At 49.5% G+C, this 19,812-nt stretch overlaps 2 protein-coding genes across 2 annotated transcripts in view; one reads left to right on the forward strand and one right to left on the reverse strand.

Moving 5' to 3' along the window:
* Positions 1-1,208, reverse strand: part of wdfy2 (WD repeat and FYVE domain containing 2) — a 17,771-nt gene extending 16,563 nt beyond the window's left edge. The window contains exon 1 of the mRNA XM_084452360.1: positions 1,017-1,208. Within this exon, the coding sequence (XP_084308486.1) occupies positions 1,017-1,153 (137 nt within the window). The 5' untranslated portion in view covers positions 1,154-1,208. The remainder of the gene's footprint in view (positions 1-1,016) is intronic.
* An 870-nt stretch (positions 1,209-2,078) lies between these two features.
* On the forward strand, positions 2,079-17,766 carry ints6 (integrator complex subunit 6). The gene is made up of 17 exons (XM_084452016.1): positions 2,079-2,361; positions 2,498-2,575; positions 3,119-3,268; positions 7,099-7,188; positions 8,348-8,531; positions 9,508-9,633; positions 10,158-10,309; positions 11,118-11,270; positions 11,494-11,626; positions 11,916-12,010; positions 12,214-12,324; positions 12,512-12,730; positions 13,430-13,556; positions 14,369-14,511; positions 14,785-15,430; positions 16,697-16,790; positions 17,346-17,766. Exons 1-17 carry the CDS (start codon positions 2,251-2,253, stop codon positions 17,437-17,439), a joined length of 2,706 nt encoding a protein of 901 aa, XP_084308142.1. The 5' UTR covers positions 2,079-2,250; the 3' UTR covers positions 17,440-17,766.
* Positions 17,767-19,812: the final 2,046 nt, after the last annotated feature.

The raw sequence follows: 19,812 nt of genomic DNA on the forward strand, positions 1-19,812 counted from the left end.
TGAAGTGCGATGAGTGTATATACAGTATGTGTATAAAGTGTAATGTGTGTGCGATGTTTATACAGTGTGTGTGACATGATATGTGTGTGCAGGGCAGGCCTAGGTACAGCATAGCCAGAGGTCATGTGCAAGAAATGTGAAGGGGGTAGAATCAGGGGGGGGGGGGGGGTCAGAGAAGAACATGAGCCTTATTTATGAGGCTGGTGACCGTGGGGAAGAAGCTTTTTTTGTGATGTGAGGTCTTGGACGGGGGGGGGGGGGGGGGGGGGGGGGGTCTGACCTGCTTCGGGGCCCTGGAGGCAGGTCATGAGCCATACATTATGTGCTAATCACTAATCAGGAGCAGCCAAAACAGTTGCCCACCAGCAGAGGGCAGTAGAGGAGAGGTTGCTCAAAAACCTGTACCACTCTCTTCACCACCTCAGTGTTTTTTTTGTATTTGATACAAGAATAATCACATGCCACTACTTATTTTGACTCACTGATTCAGAAAAAACAGCATGTTCCATGTACCAATAACAGAAAGTTAAATACCAAGAATCACTGACATAATCTGTTTTTTTTTTCTTGTGCTGATAAGTGATAATATCATTACAAGGACTGGAATTCACTTGTGGGTAAAATTGTACAAATGAACATGCGCACGTTTTTTTATTACACTTGTATTAGGCTTACGCAGACTAAGCTGACTTGAAAATAACGATACGTTTGCTTTATTACGCGAAAACTATCAATTCAATGGGTGTCTCTGGTTTTCTAATTTAGTTAGCTAGGTCCTTGCGAGCAATGACCGAAAGAACCACCGAGGGGACATGCACTGTAGAGAATGACCAACTCTAAAAAAAAATCCAGTGTTGAAAAGCAATCGAGCAACAACACACAATTTGTCTAATTCAGTGCAGCTAATCGATTCGTTTAATAAACTAGAATCTGGCTAACGTTAACGTTAGGTAGGTACCTTACACTAACTAACATGTCTACAGCCCACAAGCTAAACAGCACGGACGGTTTAATACCTGTCGTCAGACACGCTGATCACTCCGTCTTCCTTTGGAATTATGACTGCTGCGCTGACAATATCTTGGAAAGCCTCGATTTTGCTCTGCAGAACAGGCTTCCGACTCTGCGGTTTGGGGTGTACTTCTGCCGCCATGGAGATGTTCCTTCGCCAGGTTTGGTCCTGGTTAACATAACACTCAAGTCGCCATATAGGTGTTCGTAGTATCCTAGCTGCTACTACCAGTTAGCTAGCAATACAGACAGTGTATGACAGCCAGAGATGCTGCTAGTCAGCTGACTGTACATTCACCTACGACAGCCATCGCACAGAAACTAGAACGGCAATTTTCCGGATGTTTACCTACTTTTGCGGAAGTAATGAATTATTGTGGTTAGGCTTTTTAAAATATGATCTAACATATCAGAATCAGATTTCGATCAAATATGTTCACAAGGAAATTAATACAGACAATGCACATATTTACAGACAATATTTGTAGATGTGAAGCAGGATGTCATATTTATTCTGAAGAGTAGCATTCGTAATACTAGCCTCTAATATAAAATGGTTGGTCCCAGTCACAATGTGTAGACGATGTGATGACATGCGATGTCATATCATCTTTTTATATTTTCAGTTTGACTACGATATACATCTGTTTCGGTTATATTGACTCAGCTATGCTGGTCGAAAAAATTCTTGCAACGAAAAAAAAAGAATCTATTTTTCGTGCATTCGTCAAAGTAGGCATGCGCGCGAGAGTCGTGTGGCTTCATCTTGATTTAAATATGGTAATAAGTAAGTTCAAACAGCCTATCAGTAACCGAATGAATTTACACGTGACGCTCAAAGACCGCTTGGGAGGCGGTGTCAAGTGCGGAGCTGAGGTTAAAACCAGTGGACCAGTCGGAACGCCTTCAGTGTAGGGAGAAACAGAGACAGGATGTGGCGGGGAAACTAGTTTTCATAAAACTTAGATTTTTTTAACAAAATATCCTCAAAACATCAAAATCCCTCGTAAACAAATAACCTGCCCATAGGGTTTAAGGTTTTTATTCTAGTTAATAGACGAAGGGCATCTACACTCACTGTTCTTACACTTTTTTAAAGAATGTGTGAGACAGTTAGCCTGCTAGCTAGCTAGCTAGGAAGAGGGGTGATACGGGCGGTGGGAGAACAAAAGATTTTTTTTCCGTTTTGGTCGGTTGCACTGACACCAAGTCCATGCAGAACGTGTCATCACCAACACAATGCCCGTGTTACTTTTTCTGATAGACACGTCCGCTTCAATGAACCAGCGCACCCATCTGGGCACTACCTATCTGGACATAGCAAAAGGCGCTGTTGAGACTTTCATGAAGGTACTGTAACCTCGAGACGAACCGTTCGGAAGATCCCATGCGGGATCGCGGTTCTGATCGGAACGATTGAACCCATCCTGTCAAAACAGCGAATCTACGACAACCGTGGCTAAATAGTTCTTTATTCTTTCCACAGCTAAGAGGGAGAGATCCAGCGAGCCGAGGGGACCGGTATATGTTGGTAAATTTTGAGGACGTTCCCGTCGGAATCAAGGTAGAGTTTATTTTTGGGCATGTCCAGCTTCAGATACATACATCTCTCTCCACCACGTTGTCTGAACATCACATCAATTGTACAGAAAAAATCTTCAGGAGGAGCTTTCATACCCCCTTTAAAACATGGCCGACATTTTGTTTCAATGTGAGCAGCAAGGAACTCTGGGTGATATTTATACAAATAGATAGCGAGGTGGTGTCAAGTTGGGGGAGAGAAGGCGGTGACTTTACTAATAGGAATGGAAGTTGTCATTTTTGTCACTTACATTGCAAATCTATTTTCTCCAAATGGACAGCTGGTTACATGGTATCATTTGCCACTACATCACAGACATGGCCGTTTAGATTTTCTGTTTATAGTCAAATACAGAAAGAAAAAAAACTATTTTGCTATATTTATTATAAAGCTATGAGATCAGCAGAGTTAAAAGTTTATGCTTCACCTGACCCTTCACATCCAGTTAAGGAGAAAAATAGGACTGATCTTGTTGTATGCATCCTGTAAATGATTAATTCATCCTTTTTTGTCTCATGTCAAAAGGCTGGATGGAAGGAGAGCCACGCAACATTCATGACAGAGCTGAGGAACCTGCAAGCAACGGGACTCACAGCAATTGGCCAATCTTTGAGGACCTCTTTTGATTTGCTCAATCTCAATAGATTAGTCTCTGGGATAGACAACTATGGACAGGTATGTTGTAGCCTATGCAAATATAGTTAGGAAAGGGAAAAGTTGCATTGCCATAAGTCCAAGTCCTCCCACCTGGCCCTCATCACAGTCTTACAAGCATCACAAACCCAAAAACCTGCACACTGTCCCCACATGTTCCCTTGAGTGACAGGTGATGGTAAACAATAATAGACATGCCACCTCAGGAAAACAGTTATTTTTGACTACTTGCTGACAGCTAGTATTGATTCTCTCCCTAAGACGGACAGCCATAGTAACTTGCATTGGAACGATCAGTCATGCTTCAACGTAAAGGTAGGGAAATGGGAGTTACTGGATACAAATGGGATCCTTCTCTTAAATTAGAAGTCCACAATGTATAAAAACATGTCAATGTTTTAACAACCCATGTTTTACACTCATTAGGCCTATGCAAGGAACATGGTTTGCTGTACTCTGCATATACAGTATATGGAGGGATTTAATTTATAAATTTTTATACATTTATACAAATACATTATTTATACACACTATGACACTCCAGTGCTATAGTAGAGTGTGGTGGAACTGAAGTATTGGGTAAGAAGAAAGGTTTTGAACACACAACGTTACAAAATGTAATCTTCTGTTTCTCCGTTTGAGCTCCGGCCTAGTGGTCCTCAGCTTTCCGCCTCAGGGAGCTGTTGAGAGCGCGTCGCTCACATCACCTGTTATGAGTGTGTAGGGTGGGACTTTGTTTGGGACTCCCATTTCCCACCAGCAGGCTATTTATGCTGGTTAAGCCGTCATTGGGTCTCTATGTTCACTTGCCAGCCACTTCACATGATGTGTATAGAGTCAATATTAGCCTCTATCCAACACAGGAGAGTGTAGGGAAGGTGCTACTATGGTAAGTACTCGCGTTTTTACCACAGCCTCTCCACCCAGTATAGACATATATGGAATATATGGCACTTCTACCACTATCAGTCTCTGAGAAGATTAAGCATGGTGATATTTTGGAGGTGTGAACGTTTAACCGGCATTTCCTGAGAATCTGAGGGAAGACCGGGGAGCCTTCAAGGGTAATGCATACATGCGACATACATAATGCATGCTGGACAATCCGGGGGGTTGTGGTCTGGGATCTGATCCCACTGGCGGACAGGACAGTCCAAGAACACACAACACCGGCACGTCGGTATACAAACCAACACATGCTACACACACACACGCACACCAGCACGTCAGGATACAAACCAACACATGCTACAGACACACACACACACACACACCAGCACATCAGGATACAAACCAACACATGCACAACACCGGCACTTCAGTATACAAACCAACACATGCTACAGACACGCACACACACACTCAGGCTCTCTCAGATGCACCTTGACTCATATGGGTGTTTGCCGACATGCATGAACGCATTTATGTCCTATGTTGATAATCTAGTTTCTCTAATACAGTAAACCATCCCTCCCTGTTGCACAATCAGTTATCAGATTTCAGATTACCTTAGTTTCTTTTTCGCATTGGCCACGCCCTCGCTAGTATCATCCAGTCTCTGCATGACTTTGTTGTAGGGTGCGTCTCGATCGTCCACAGTGGCTCCCTTTAGTCTCCCGCCATGTGGGTGTTCAGAAAGTACAGTAAACCAGTAACTGAAAGTGAGTTTAGTTCAAGGGGAGGAGACAAGGGAAGGAGGCAAGGGTAGACTATTGAGATGCAGCCAGTGTCTCTGTGTGACCACATAGTGAGATATAACCAAGACCTTGAGCCTGGAGGCACATGAAGGCAAGGAAGGGACATCTGGCTGTCCTTGAAGTTGGTCAAACAGCGAGTCAGTCGCGAGTAGTTACAAATCCCAAAGTGGATCTTTAACCACTTAACCTAATGTATGGGGGCTCATATGTGTCATATGCCACATGTTTGATATTCCTACACTTTGTAAGTATGTGGTTTATCCCCAAGCAATTTGAAAAAAGATTAGTAGTTTGTTAGCTTGCTCACAGACCTGTGTGTGTGCGCGCGCTAACATGGACCTGATGTGTTTTTCAGTGCAGTGATGAAGAACCGCTCAGGTTGCCAGGCATCTGGGACAGCCCTCCCAGGAGAGAGAGAGGGAGAGAGAGGGAGGGGGGGGGGGGGGTAACCAGCCTTTAGGTAATCTAGACTTGATCAGATTTTCAGCAGAGAGACAGATGGGGGTGTATTGAATGAGAGAAGTGGGAGAAGAGGACATTGAGATACCAGGGCAGACGGGAGGGTTTGTGACGGAGCCAACATGGCAACCAAGCTGATGGAGATCTGATTAGCCCTGTCCATCTGTGGGTGAGCAGACCGGCCAGTGTGCCAGTGCACTTACACTCAACTACAGCTAAGTGCTCTTACACTCAACTACAGTTTAGTGCACTTACACTCAACTACAGTTTAGTGCACTTACATTCAACTACAGCTTAGTGCACTTACACTCAACTACAGCTTAGTGCACATAGACTCCGCTACAGCTCTGTGCACATAGATGGAGAGGCCTGTAGGAACACACTGATCTGCTGAACCAGAGCTCTAGACACACAAGTGATCACTGAGGTTAGTTCAGTTGCACTAACATTAAGGCGCAGTGAAACAAAGATTGATCGTGTTACACTTAAGCAATGATTTGGCCTAGGTCTTAAATTTGGCAGTGTATACGCTACATCCACGTTTCAGTTCTTGCAGTCCTGTTCATTTCAGTTAATTTTCTTAAAATAATGCATTTATTTGAGCCCAAGTAGCCTCGAGGGATTGACTGGCCACTGGCGCTGTTAATCCAGGACGGAGGGTCAGATATCACAAGCCTGGTTTTTGGGAGTGAAAACTCCCGGTCATTATGGGCGCCGTCCTCTGCCTCTGTGTGTATCTGAGACTTAATGTAACTCCAAATGTATTGCTCAGCAAAAATCGATGCCTATGGGGGAAGGGCCAAAGTGGAATCTTCCATTCATAACTGTCCCTGTGTGTCAGAGAACGCCAGGATATAGAATAGGCCGCCTGCTTGAGGCTTAGCCGGCTGTGTTTTATTAGAGGACCTCTACCGGAGACTGCCCAGACCCTGACTAGAGACTGCCCAGACCCTGGGCTCGTGAAAGAGACGCGTCTGTGATGGCGGTCAGGAGGGAGTCTGTGTTCTACACTGAATCACTTATAGTGCCATAATAATGCTTTGATAGAAACGGTCCTTTTAAAGGGGAAGTTAACATTATTTCATTTTTATGTGGTCACGGGACTGACGTGTACAAATTACTATTCGACATATTGATGTCCTCGTGCTAAAAGACAGATTTTGATGCTAGATTCTTAAAGTGTGTGTGTGTGTGTGTCCCCTCAATGAGACTGTCTCTGTGGATTGAATCTCTCTCTCTCTCTCTCTCTCTCTCTCGTGTGTCTCACCCCAGCTCTGCTCTCTCTCTGTCCTCAGTCTCGGTGGATTGAATCTCTGTGTCTCACCCCAGCTCTGCTCTCTCTCCTCCCACTGTCTCTGCTGCTCTCTCTCTCCTCGCCTCCCTCTCCTCACTACACTTTAAATAGACCTCCAGTGAGTTATCTTTGCTCTGGTTATTTTCATACCAGAGCATAGAGCCCTCATCAGAGTTGATCTGAATCAGGTTTAATGGTCATGTTTGTTGTCAAGCCTGTTCATGTGAGTGGGATTCATTATTATTTCTACCCCTTTCCACTGGCCTGCTCATTTGGAGTTCTCAGTTTTAACCTCTCTCTCTCTCTCTCCCTCTCGCTCCCTCCCTCGCTCCCTCCCTCGCTCTCTCTCGCTCTCTCTCTCTCTCTCTCCCCCTCCCCCCTTTGCTCTCTTTTCTCCACAGGGCAGGAATCCCTTCTTCTTGGAGCCGGCCATCATTGTAGCCATCACTGATGGGAACAAGCTGACCAGCAGCAGCGGAGTCCAGGAAGAGGTCAGCCACGGTCTCCACGGAGATGCTGGGGGGAGGGGGGGGGGTGGTCATGGCCGTCAGGATTACTTCCTGTTGGTCAGCAGACGCCCCCTGCGGAGCGGAGTCATCTCTGGCTCCGCCTCTTCACAAACACGTTTACCACAAGCATCACTCCCTCCCTTCCACCGCTGCGCCCTGTAGACGAACAGCTAGACTCGGCGCTGAACGCAATCATGCCGTCACTATGCAACCCGCTGGGAAATACCCACAAAGCACTTAATGTAAACAAAGCCCAAGGTGTCGTCTTAGTGTGTGGAGCGTAGGACAGCCACTGTGGCAAGACCAGAGCTAATCTACAGTATAGTAGAACGCTAGTTAGCCATCACCACCACAGGCTTCTATATTGCTAGAGAGGCCTGAACACTTTGGTGGTGTTGAGCCCAGACTGACTAGCTTCCCCACGCCCTCTCCATGGCTCTCCTCCCAGAGCGCAGAGGAGTGAGAAGACCAGCCCCTCACACAACCAGAGACTCTCAATTCTTATTTTTGTTTCAACGTTCCTCTCTGTCACACTCTCCTCCACTTCACACACACACACACACACACACACACACTCTCTGAGTGGGTGAGCAGAAAATTTTTCTCCCACTGGAGACTAGATTGAGCTATTATAACCACTTACAGCATGGCCCTGGATTTGGGTGAAAGGAATGTCTAGAAATAGATTGTTCCAGAAGGTGGCTTGTCGCTCGGGTACCAAGTGTTGTTACGCGGACACAGCCGACACACTTGAGTGACTTCACCCAGTGACTCCTCTCTTCATCACAGCGTCATCTGATACATGCACACACACCCTCTGTTATCTTCCTCTACATCTCTCACATACTACTCACATACAACTATCGACTGTACATTTTTATTTTTGTTTAAACGTTCGTCTCAGTTTCACACTCTTCCACACACACACACACACACTCACTCACACTCTCCACTACTTTATAGAAAACCCTGTAGGCACATACCATCCATGTACATCACTGAAATCCACTCACTATTCCTCACACACACCCCTCTCTCTCTCTCTCCCCCCCCTTTCTCTCTCTCTCTCTCTCTCTCTCTCTCTCTCTCTCTCTCTCTCTCTCTCTCTTATCGCTGTCTCTTCTGTCTTCCCTCTCTTCAGCTGCACCTGCCCCTGACCACGCCCCTGCCGGGCAGCGAGCTGACCAAGGAGCCGTTCCGCTGGGACCAGCGCCTCTTCGCCCTGGTCCTGCGCATCCCTGGACACGCCTCCGTGGAGCCCGAGCCCCTGGGAGGGGTCCCGCAGGACGACTCGGCCATCACCCCCATGTGTGAGGTCACCGGAGGTCAGTTAGGGAGGGAGACGGAGAGGGAGAGAGGGAGGGAGGGAGGGAGAGAGAGTCTGTATGTGTGACTTGTAAAATGCAAGTGAGGATGCTGTGTGTGTTCGTGTTCGCTACACTTTTCAGCTAATTCCCATTCTTCCAAGCATTTCAACCCCACTAAGTTACTCTAATCTAGAGGGGGCCAGCTGGACCGTTGTGACGTTTCAAGTTTATTGTCATTTACTCAATAACAATGGAATACCAATGCAACATCATTCTCAGTAATGAAAATCTTTGGCTCCGAGCCGACTCAACTTGGCGCAATAAAATAAGGCAAAAAGGGGGGACTGGGGTGACTGGGGGGGGGGGGGGGGTCCGCTGGGCCTTCCTCCTGCAGTCAGTGCTGGTTCTGTGTCTGGTCCGGTGTAGTGCTGGTTCTGTGTCTGGTCCGGTGTAGTGCTGGTTCTGTGTCTGGTCCAGTGTAGTGCTGGTTCTGTGTCTGGTCCAGTGTAGTGCTGGCTCTGTGTCTGGTCCGGTGTAGTGTAGTAATGTCAGTGGTGGTGAGCAGGCTGGTGAACAGGCAAGAAATAGTGCTGATGGCAGATTAAGATCAAAGGCCACACACATACCAAATTGATGGCCTGTGCCATTGTGCTTAGTCTCCAATCATTCACCACCAGTGCACGCATACACACACACACACACAGCGACCCAGAGTCAGGCTTTCTGTTACTGTGAACCCTACTGAATAGTCAGAATGAGACAATGACTATATGTAGGTCTTTCTATAATGCTGATCTCAGACTACACACGTGTGTGTGTGTGTGTGCGTGCGTGCGTGCGTGCGTCCACAGCCAGGGTATGATGAACAGTGCATCTCATAATTGGCTGAGCACAACAGTTATTTGGGTGCGTGAAACACGCGGGGTGTGTTTTGTTTCTTAATGGTCCCTGTGCTCTCTCTGCTTGTTTCTGATTGGTCTCTCTGCTCCCCCAGGCCGCTCCTACAGCGTGTTCTCCCAGCGCATGTTGAACCAGTGTCTGGAGTCGCTAGTCCAGAAGATCCAGAGCGGCGTGGTCATCAACTTTGAGAAGACCGGACCGGACCCCCCTCCTATAGAGGGTGAGCACACTGACCCCCCTCCTATAGAGGGTGAGCACACTGACCCCCCTCCTATAGAGGGTGAGCACACTGACCCCCCTCCTATAGAGGGTGAGCACACTGACCCCCTCCTATAGAGGGTGAGCACACTGACCCCCCTCCTATAGAGGGTGAGCACACTGACCCCCTCCTATAGAGGGTGAGCACACTGACCCCCTCCTATAGAGGGTGAGCACACTGAGCCACTGCACTTACTAGATGGAGGACATTACTGCACCAATGGTGATATATTATAATTATGGTGTCTTATACTCTTATGTCTCTCTCTTTCTCCCTCCCTCCTTCTCTCTCTCCCCCTCTCTTTCTTCCTCTCTCTCTCTCTTTCTTTCTCTCTCTCTCTCTCCCTCCCTCTCTCTCTCCCTCTCTCTCTTTCTCCCTCTCTCTCTTTCTCCCTCCCTCCCTCTCTCTCTCTCTCTCTCTCTCTCTCTCTCTCTCTCTCTCTCTCTCTCCCTCTCTCTCTCCCCCTCCCTCCCTCCCTACCTCAGATGGCCCAGCGGAGGTGTTGAAGCCTGGCCCCCAGCCCTGGCACTGCTGCCACAAGCTCATCTACGTGCGGCCTAACCCCAAGACGGGCGTTCCCATCGGACACTGGCCGGTTCCCGAGTCCTTCTGGCCCGACCAGAACTCCCCCACCCTGGTGAGACCCCAACCAGAACTCCCCCACCCTGGTGAGACCAGAACTCCCCCACCCTGGTGAGACCCCAACCAGAACTCCCCCACCCTGGTGAGACCCCGACCAGAACTCCCCCACCCTGGTGAGACCAGAACTCCCCCACCCTGGTGAGACCCCGACCAGAACTCCCCCACCCTGGTGAGACCAGAACTCCCCCACCCTGGTGAGACCCCGACCAGAACTCCCCCACCCTGGTGAGACCCCGACCAGAACCCCCTCCACCCTGGTGAGACCCCCACCAGAACCCCCCACCCTGGTGAGACCAGAACCCCCCCACCCTGGTGAGACCAGAACTCCCCCACCCTTGTGAGACCCCGACCAGAACTCCCCCACCCTGGTGAGACCCCGACCAGAACTCCCCCACCCTGGTGAGACCCCGACCAGAACTCCCCCACCCTGGTGAGACCCCGACCAGAACCCCCCCACATGGTGAGACCCCCACCAGAACCCCCCACCCTGGTGAGACCGGCAGACAGGCAGGCTCACGTCATGAAGCCTTGATAAACCGTCACGGGTCGGACGTTAACGTTTCACCAGCTGTTAAACAGCACAAAGACCTCCATGAGCAAACGCCTCAAGATGGAGGACGCTCAGCAGCACTGGTCATGGAAGAGAAAGTCTTCAGCAGGAATACGCTTGGATACAGTATTACCCATGCAGCATCTATGCACTGACATGTGTTCATGTCTATAAAATGTAATAAATTGCTAGTTATTATTATTGTTTTTAAGTGGGTTGGCTCTCTCTAACTCGTCCCCCTATCCCCCCCCAGCCCCCACGCTCCGCCCACCCCCTGGTCCGGTTCTCCTGCCTTGACTCGGAGCCCATGGTCATCGACAAGGTTCCCTTCGACAAGTACGAGCTGGAGCCCTCACCACTCACACAGTACATCCTGGAGAGGAAGTCCCCGCACATCTGCTGGCAGGTATGCAGCACTACACACACAGACACACACAGACGCCTGTGCACAGGGCCGACCTTTCACCTCTTATCCACTGGACTCTGGTCATGTGCCGACACCACATACACCTCTCACTGAATTGGGTCCGTTTAATATTGATTGTGCTTGGAAGTTAAGTAGTCATGCTTTCTCTCCCCCTCCCTCCCCCCCTCCCTCCCTCTCTCCCTCCTCTTGTCCCTCTGTCCAGGTGTTTGTGTGTAACAGTGCCAAGTACAGTGACCTGGGCCAACCCTTCGGCTACCTGAAGGCCAGCACGGCCCTGAACTGTGTCAACCTGTTCGTCATGCCCTACAACTACCCCGTCCTGCTGCCCCTGCTGGGTGAGACCAGGGGGAGTCTCTCCATCTCCTCTCTCTTCATAACCAGCCTTGAAAGAGAGAGCATCTCCAGTCTAAAGGAGATAACTCTTCTGACAGATTAATGCGATAGTTCCAGATGACTCTTTTTATTTCTGCCCTAAGGGAATCTTTTTTTTTTCTTCTTGGAAATTACATTTCTGCAGACTTGGTAGACAAGTCTTGAGCGTGACCCCTGACCCTACCAACAAGGAATGTGGTGCTTCTAGCAGCTTCTCCTAAACGCTAGGTTACATTGTTTTTGTTATTGCAGATGACTTGATCAAGGTGCACAAGTTCAAACCGACGATCAAATGGCGGCAGTCGTTTGAGAACTACCTGAAGACCATGCCGCCATATTACATCGGGGTAGGTGGATTATTCTATCACACACCGGTCAACACTGCTAACCTACACACAAAATGGCTGCCATAGAAGCACATGATGCTGTGATACATTCCGGACTACTAGCCATAACATGCCCAAATGAACTTGAAAGGGAGAAGTTGATGTCATGCTCTTGGGAGATGTAGTTCTTATCTGTTGACCATCGCCTCCTCTTCCGTCTGTAGTCCCTGAGGAAGGCCCTGAGGATCATGGGCGCCCCCAACCTCCTGGCCGAGAACATGGAGTACGGTCTGAGCTACAGCGTGGTCTCCTACCTCAAGAAGCTCAGCCAGCAGGTAGAGTAGACCGACGGCCACACCGAGAGGTTGTGACTGTGCTTCTGAGCATGCTCCGTGCGAGTGTGTACCGTGAGCGTGCTTCTGAGCATGCTCCGTGCGAGTGTGTACCATGAGCGTGTTTTGCGGCGTGCGTGTCCGTCCAACCCTCCAAACCTCGTCCTGCTTTGCCTCCTCCTCCCTCCAGTCCAAGGCCGAATACGACCGCATGATCGCGTCCATCGGCAAGAAGGCGGCGCCGGAGGCGGGCATCAAGGTGCGCGCCCGCGGGGGGGGGGCCGTCTCACTGGCCCAGAGGAGGGATTTCACCCAGCTGCTCCAGAGCATCACAGGAGAGACCCCCGGCCCCCCCATGGAGCTCAACCCCAAGGAGTTCTCCGGCTTCCAGCTGGCCCTCCTCAACAAGGTGAGGACCCGGCACTGGCCCCTGGCTGCTGGAGTTTGTGGTCAACGCCGTTACCTCTAATATGAGTGTCAGTTCCATGGGTTTGAATCCCGACCCAGGCCTTAATCAGGAATATGAAGGGCTGGAGTAGTAAGCACTACTAAGGCCTGATTCATACTCTAGACAAGCTACGCTGACGCAGCTGTGAACGTGGGCTCTACTCAAGTATTTTGGTTCACTCTGAGCGTGCGGGGGTCGCTGCCTTGCGTCAGGGCCCCTATCGGTTTGTGTGAAATGGCACTTGCGCTCCCGTAACAGTTAACATTTTTGGCATGATACACGTTTCTACGCAAGGATGTGTCAACTTCACCTTGCACAGCTTGCGTAGAGTATGTACTGTACGGGCCTTAGGAGATGCACATGGTCCAAACCACAAACCTGAACCCTGAATCATAACCCGTAACACCCTGAATCTCCCATTTGAAGGTGTGTGTGTGTGTGTGTGTGTGTGTGTGTGTGTGTGTGTGTGTGTGTGTGTGTGTGTGTGTGTGTGTGTGTGTGTGTGTGTGTGTGTGTGTGTGTGTGTGTGTGTGTGTGTGTGTGTGTGTGTGTGTGTGTGTGTGTGTGTGTGTGTGTGTGTGTGTGTGTGTGTGTGTGTGTGTGTGTGTGTGTTAACCGGTTCTCTCTCTCTCCCTCTCTCTCTCCCTCCCTCTCTCTCAGAGTCTGAAGCCCCAGGGGTTCAGGAACGCGTATGATATTCCCCGGAGTCACCTGCTGGACCAGCTGAGCCGCATGAGGAGGAACCTGCTGAACACACACGTGTGTCTGCTGACTGGCCAGGACCCCGGTGAGACCACACACACACACACACACACACACACACTACACCTGACTGGCCAGGACCCCGGTGAGACCACACACACACACAACACACACACACACACTACACCTGACTGGCCAGGACCCCGGTGAGACCACACACACACACAACACAAACACACACACTACACCTGACTGGCCAGGACCCCGGTGAGACCACACACACAACACACACACACTACACCTGACTGGCCAGGACCCTGGTGAGACCACACAAACACACACACACACACACACACACTACACCTGACTGGCCAGGACCCTGGTGAGACCACACAAACACACACACACACACACACACACTACACCTGACTGGCCAGGACCCTGGTGAGACCACACACACACACACACACACACAACCTCCCTCCTTCTGGACTGGGGCTGTCTTCTCCCACTGCCTGCTCAGTTGAAGAGGCCTGGTTGTAGTACTGGGTTGTGGTCAGAACCAGAACTTCCTCTAAGGCCGTTTGCTATTGATCCACATTTAAAAAAACAACAACAAACAATTTATTCCAGTTTCAAATGTTAAAATGAAAAATAAATGATTGTAAATTGTGTCTAGAGATCAATGTGATGATTCTCCTGTCTCTCTTCCCACCAACCCCTTCTCCCTCCATCTCTCCTCCTCAATTCTACCCCCCGCCCCCCCACACTCACTCACACTCACTCACACACACACTCTCACACCCTCACACTCACACACACTCTCACTCACTCACACACACTCACACTCCCTCACACTCACACACCCTCACACACACTCTCACTCACCCCCCTCAGACCAGCTGCACAGTGTGCCCATAGCCCAGATGGGGAACTACCAGGACTTCCTGAAGGCAGCCATCCAGCCCCTGAGAGACGCAGACCCGGAGCAGCCCAAGCGCGTGCACACCTTCGGAAACCCCTTCAAACTGGACAAGAAGGTACGTTCCTCTCTCTCTCTCTCTCACACACACACACACACAGTCAAGCAGACACACACCCCACGCTGCAGCCACAGTGAGAAAGCGGGCGGCGTCAGTGGTAGAGCGGGTCGTCTAATGATCGTAGGGTCGCCGGTTCTAGTCCCGCCTCCTCCTGTCCACATGTCAGTGTCCTTGGGCCACACACTGAACCCCAAATTGCTCCCAATGAGCAGGCTAGCACCTGCCGCTGCCTCCAATGTGTTCCTAACCCCCTCTCCTCCTCTCCCCCAGGGCATGATGATCGACGAGGCGGACGAGTTTGTGACGGGCCCCCAGAACAAGGGCAAGAGGCCGGGGGCCGACAGCAACATGCAGGGCGGGGGCCCCAAGAGACGCAGGTGTATGTCCCCGCTGCTGCGCCTGGGCAGGGCCTACACCCCCCCCGTCTCCCCCCCCGCCAGCCCCAGACCCCCCACAGGTGTGTCCACACACACACACGCACACAGACAGACACAGGATCGCTGTTTTGTAGGCTTAACACCCACGTACGCCTCCCCCCTCACAGACGCAGAGACCAACCACAGAGAGGCGGAGCCAGACTTCATTAACCACCTGAACCAGAACCACTACGCCCCAGACCCGGACCCGGACCGGGGGAGCGCCGATGGCCCGGACCACCAGGAGAACCACACGCTGCTGGGAGAGGAGGAGCGGGAGAGGCTAGGGGAGGAGGAGGACGAGGAGGAGAACGGCCGGCCCGGGGGAGGGGGGCTGTCGCCGGGCAGCCAGGATGGAGCGGGGACCCCCCCTCTGGATGAGCAGCTGGTGCGCTACCCGTCGCCCAACGCGCTGAAGAAGCTGATGAACAACGAGAGTCTGGAGGTTAACTCGGAGCTCCGCGCCCTCATCACCAAGGAGATCAGGAAGCCTGGCCGCCGTACGTTTTCCTTGTTGTGTTGATTCTGCAGTTTGCGCTCGGTGGTTTGAACAAGGCTCATTCTGGGCCAGTTTGCACTCGGTGGTTTGAACAAGGCTCATTCTGGGCCAGTTTGTGCTCGCTCGTTTGTAGAGATGTAACGATATCACGATTATAGTGACCAAAATTATCACTGTTATCAGTATTATCACGGTATTGTGAAATGTGCTTAAATGTTTCTAAAACTAGGGATATACACACGCTGAAATAATATATATTTTAATACTTTTTATATTGGCAACAAATAAAATTAGCAGCACTATGCACTTTTTTTGCATTAACATTAAAATAATGCGTCTGAGACTTGCTAGCTATGGTTGATGCTGGACAGTATTTACAGTGAGTTTTTAAAAAGCGGGGCAATCAAGCATGGTTTTAATGATACAATTATAACAATAAATGTAATCACTTTTAATCATTATACCAGTTATCGTTACATCCCTAGTCATTTGAACTCGCTGCGAGGCTCATTCTGGGTCAGTTTGGTGTTTGGTCCCCTGATGGTTCAGGTTAGGGGTTTGGTGTTTGGTTCCCTGATGGTTCAGGTTAGGGGTTTGGTGTTTGGTTCCCTGATGGTTCAGGTTAGGGGTTTGGTGTTTGGTTCCCTGATGGTTCAGGTTAGGGGTTTGGTGTTTGGTTCCCTGATGGTTCAGGTTAGGGGTTTGGTGTTTGGTTCCCTGATGGTTCAGGTTAGGGGTTTGGTGTTTGGTTCCCTGATGGTTCAGGTTAGGGGTTTGGTGTTTGCTCCCCTGATGGTTCAGGTTAGGGGTTTGGTGTTTGCTCCCCTGATGGTTCAGGTTAGGGGTTTGGTGTTTGCTCCCCTGATGGTTCAGGTTAGGGGTTTGGTGTTTGGTTCCCTGATGGTTCAGGTTAGGGGTTTGGTGTTTGCTCCCCTGATGGTTCAGGTTAGGGGTTTGGTGTTTGCTCCCCTGATGGTTCAGGTTAGGGGTTTGGTGTTTGCTTCCCTGATGGTTCAGGTTAGGGGTTTGGTGTTTGCTCCCCTGATGGTTCAGGTTAGGGGTTTGGCGGCGGTGAGATGATTCAGGCTCTGTCCTCTCAGTCAGTCTCAACCCCGCGCCGTGTTGATCTGGAAGGCAGCGCTAGGAGAGATAATAAATTAATATACTTTATGACTAACCTCCAACGCATACAGCAGCTCTGATTGCTACCTTATGTGAAGAGAAACGGCTGTTCCTCTCACCCCCCCCCCCCCTCTTGTTTGTGCAGACTATGAGAAGATCTTCCACTTCCTGAAGCAGATCCAGGGTAGTCTGGACACCCGCCTGATCTTCCTGCAGAACGTCATCAAAGAGGCGGCCAGGTGCGCAGGCTCGTCCGTCTACCACACGCACGCTGATCAGACGGGCTTTAGGACCTGGGAGACCAGATCTGCTAGTGCTGCTGCTGCTCCCTGTCCTTCCTATTCAGATGGAAGCTCTATTATGTCGGTTTGGCTTCGCTGGCGTCGAAGCCAAAGAGACTAAATAGTGAATGAATGAATGATAGTTTATTTTTTTTCAGTTTTCAAACAAACAATACATACATAAACAATGCAGTCTTACAACAATTGAAAAGCAATAATAAAATAACCGAAGCCGAAAAGGCATAGGCTGAAGCTATAAGCTTATTTACGCCTACCCTTCTAAAAATAGTCAATCGTCTTGCACCTGCTTTAGTTCAGCCCACACCCCCACGTCATAGACTTAGTTCAGCCCACACCCCCACGTCATGGACTTAGTTCAGCCCACACCCCCACATCATAGACTTTAGATGGTGGATGTGGATGTTTATCCTAGTCTATATGTGTGTGTCTACTGCTGTCTTGGACTGTCTCACCCAATCTACATTAGTAACACTGTTTGTCTTCTCCTTGCAGGTTTAAGAAGCGGGTCCTCATAGAACAGCTGGAGAACTTTCTAGAAGAGATCCACAACAGGGCCAACAACATGAACCACCTGGACAGCTTCTGATGGAGCTGGTGCAAGTCCCAACATTCATACCCCCACCCCCTCTGTCACCCCTTCAATGAGGCTTGAAGCAGACGCTGCAGACTGAGGCCTAGCGCGTCCGGTCCAGCGCTCCTCCCCGGGAGAGGGCGTGGTCTGGGGGACGTACAAGGGTGGAGTATTGCACCACCACCCTGGAGATGGAGAGATGGACACTCACCCATGCAGTGAACTGACTGACTGCGTGTGTGCGCACGCACGTCTGATATGTTTCCATCCACCTCATGGCTATGAAAGGGTTGGTGATATTTTATTGGTCTCATTTGAAGCGGTTTCTAGAGCTGTTTTTTTTCTCCCGTGTCTGGTGGGGGAAGAAAAGGGGTGAGGGAGGAGGGGAGGTAGGGGGAGATAGTTGAGCGGTGGGGGTTTTTAGGTGTGACTCATAGTTGTCCTGATGATGTTGGCTTGATAAATTAGTTTTGGTCACTACTTTAAGGGTAGGAGATTTTCAAAATCTGGTTTACTCTTGGCTTCTCCAAAATGGCCGACCCTACCTTTCACACTCCAGCAGTAGAACACTAGCAGTCCACTTCCTGTTTCCATCTGAACGGATAGAAGAAGCATCTGAGTGAATTCATTCCACCTGTCTTTAAAAGTGCCTTAGATCACGTTTTTACACAGACGAATCATTAAAAAACCTCAAGGCTCATGAGCCAATAGTGTTACGACTCCTGATCTCTCTTAGCACAGATAATGTGTGGTACCAATGTCATGATACTATTGACTCACAAGCCTTGTTAGAGGTGGGAACCAAACCAGACAGAGAAACATTTCATTTCAGACCCCGTCCCAAAAAAACGTAAATTCACAAATATATTTTTTTGGGGGTGGGGGGGTAAAGCATTACTTTTATTCCACACCTTTCTAAAAGCTCTGTAGATGTTTTTTTTTATGATTCGTCTACATAGAAATCTAATCTATAGCACCTTTTAACATTCACAAATTTGGACATATAACAGTTTTTTATGGCCCCTGAACAAACCAAGTTCCAATTTGGGGACTATGAATGCTGTTTCAGAATACTGTGTAGTGGTCAAGAACCCCTAATGCACAGTGAACTTACCTCAGGAAGAGATGACAGCATAGTGGTCAGCAATAACACAGTATTACCCCATACAATCACTGACAACCTCATTGCTAGTTTGAACATATCCGTCGTGCGACAGTGAATGGTGTCCCTCCGGAGTGTTCTAGAACTAAGGCCCTATATTCCAAGTGTTCCCATTTTCAGGTACCTGCCAAACATTTGATACTGTACATCCTAGCCTCGTTTTCCCCTTCCCAACACCCCGCCCCCTTAGACAGGGACCAAATCTTGCCATACTTGTCTTGTTGTTTGTGAACGGGAATGCTACCAAAAGAGAGTATTTTGAATATGCTGTATAGATGTAAATACATTTAAAGAAATATTTAAAGATAATGTTCAGAGGAAGGCCTTTTTTGTAAGTATTTCCATGAATAAAGTTTCTATTTTACACTGTGAAGGGCCATGTAAATAAAACTGTCGCTATGTTCTGTAAAGCTGTGGAAGTGGCTCTTTATTTCAATTTCATGGAAGGAATTTGAGACATTGTACTGTAGCTGTGGAGGTTGAAGGTTCACCTGTGTGGGTGTTCACAGTATCTAGTGTGAATCATTCTTCAAACTAAGACCGCTACCCAGGAGACAGCTAGGGCAGACTGAGGGTCATTATTTGATTGTTGTGTTCTGAATTATCCACAAATGTTTTGATTTTTGACTACGGCACCACTAACGAGATGGAAAGAAAGACCAAAACACCTTGGGTGTAAAAACAGATGTATTAAAATTTTATTTACATATATGTACAAAAATATTGTCCCTCTTCCTGAAAAGTCTGTGGACCCTCCTTTTGGTCCCCAATAAATACTGGTAGTGAGTTTGGGCTGGAGTTTGGGTTAGGCAGGGCTGGGGTTAGGGTTGGGCACGTGTGGGCTGGGACGGGTGTGGGCAGGGGTGGGGTTGGGAGAGTGTGCTTTGGGGGGGTGAGGGGTGTGGGGGTCAGGGTCTGTCTCTAGGGGGGTGAGGGGGTCAGGGTCTGTCTCTAGGGGGGTGAGGGGGTCAGGATCTGTCTCTAGGGGGGTGAAGGGGTCAGGGTCTGTCTAGGGGGGTGAGGGGTCAGGATCTGTCTCTAGGGGGGTGAAGGGGTCAGGGTCTGTCTCTAGGGGGGTGAGGGGTCAGGATCTGTCTCTAGGGGGGTGAGGGGTCAGGGGGTCAGGGTCTGTCTCTAGGGGGGTCAGGGGGTCAGGGTCTGTCTCTAGGGGGGTGAGGGGGTCAGGGTCTGTCTCTAGGGGGGTGAGGGGGTCAGGGTCTGTCTCT

The sequence above is a fragment of the Borostomias antarcticus genome, assembly GCF_949987555.1.
Source record: "Borostomias antarcticus genome assembly, chromosome: 17".
Lineage (NCBI taxonomy): Eukaryota > Metazoa > Chordata > Actinopteri > Stomiiformes > Stomiidae > Borostomias > Borostomias antarcticus.

Bases quoted from the DNA above. Each gene is read 5' to 3' on its own strand.
- ints6 (XM_084452016.1), top strand. From the start codon at position 2,251: ATGCCCGTGTTACTTTTTCTGATAGACACGTCCGCTTCAATGAACCAG. The intron at 8,532-9,507 runs GTCAGTTAGGGA...CTGCTCCCCCAG, and splicing joins CATGTGTGAGGTCACCGGAG to GCCGCTCCTACAGCGTGTTC. The intron at 13,557-14,368 runs GTGAGACCACAC...CACCCCCCTCAG, and splicing joins GCTGACTGGCCAGGACCCCG to ACCAGCTGCACAGTGTGCCC.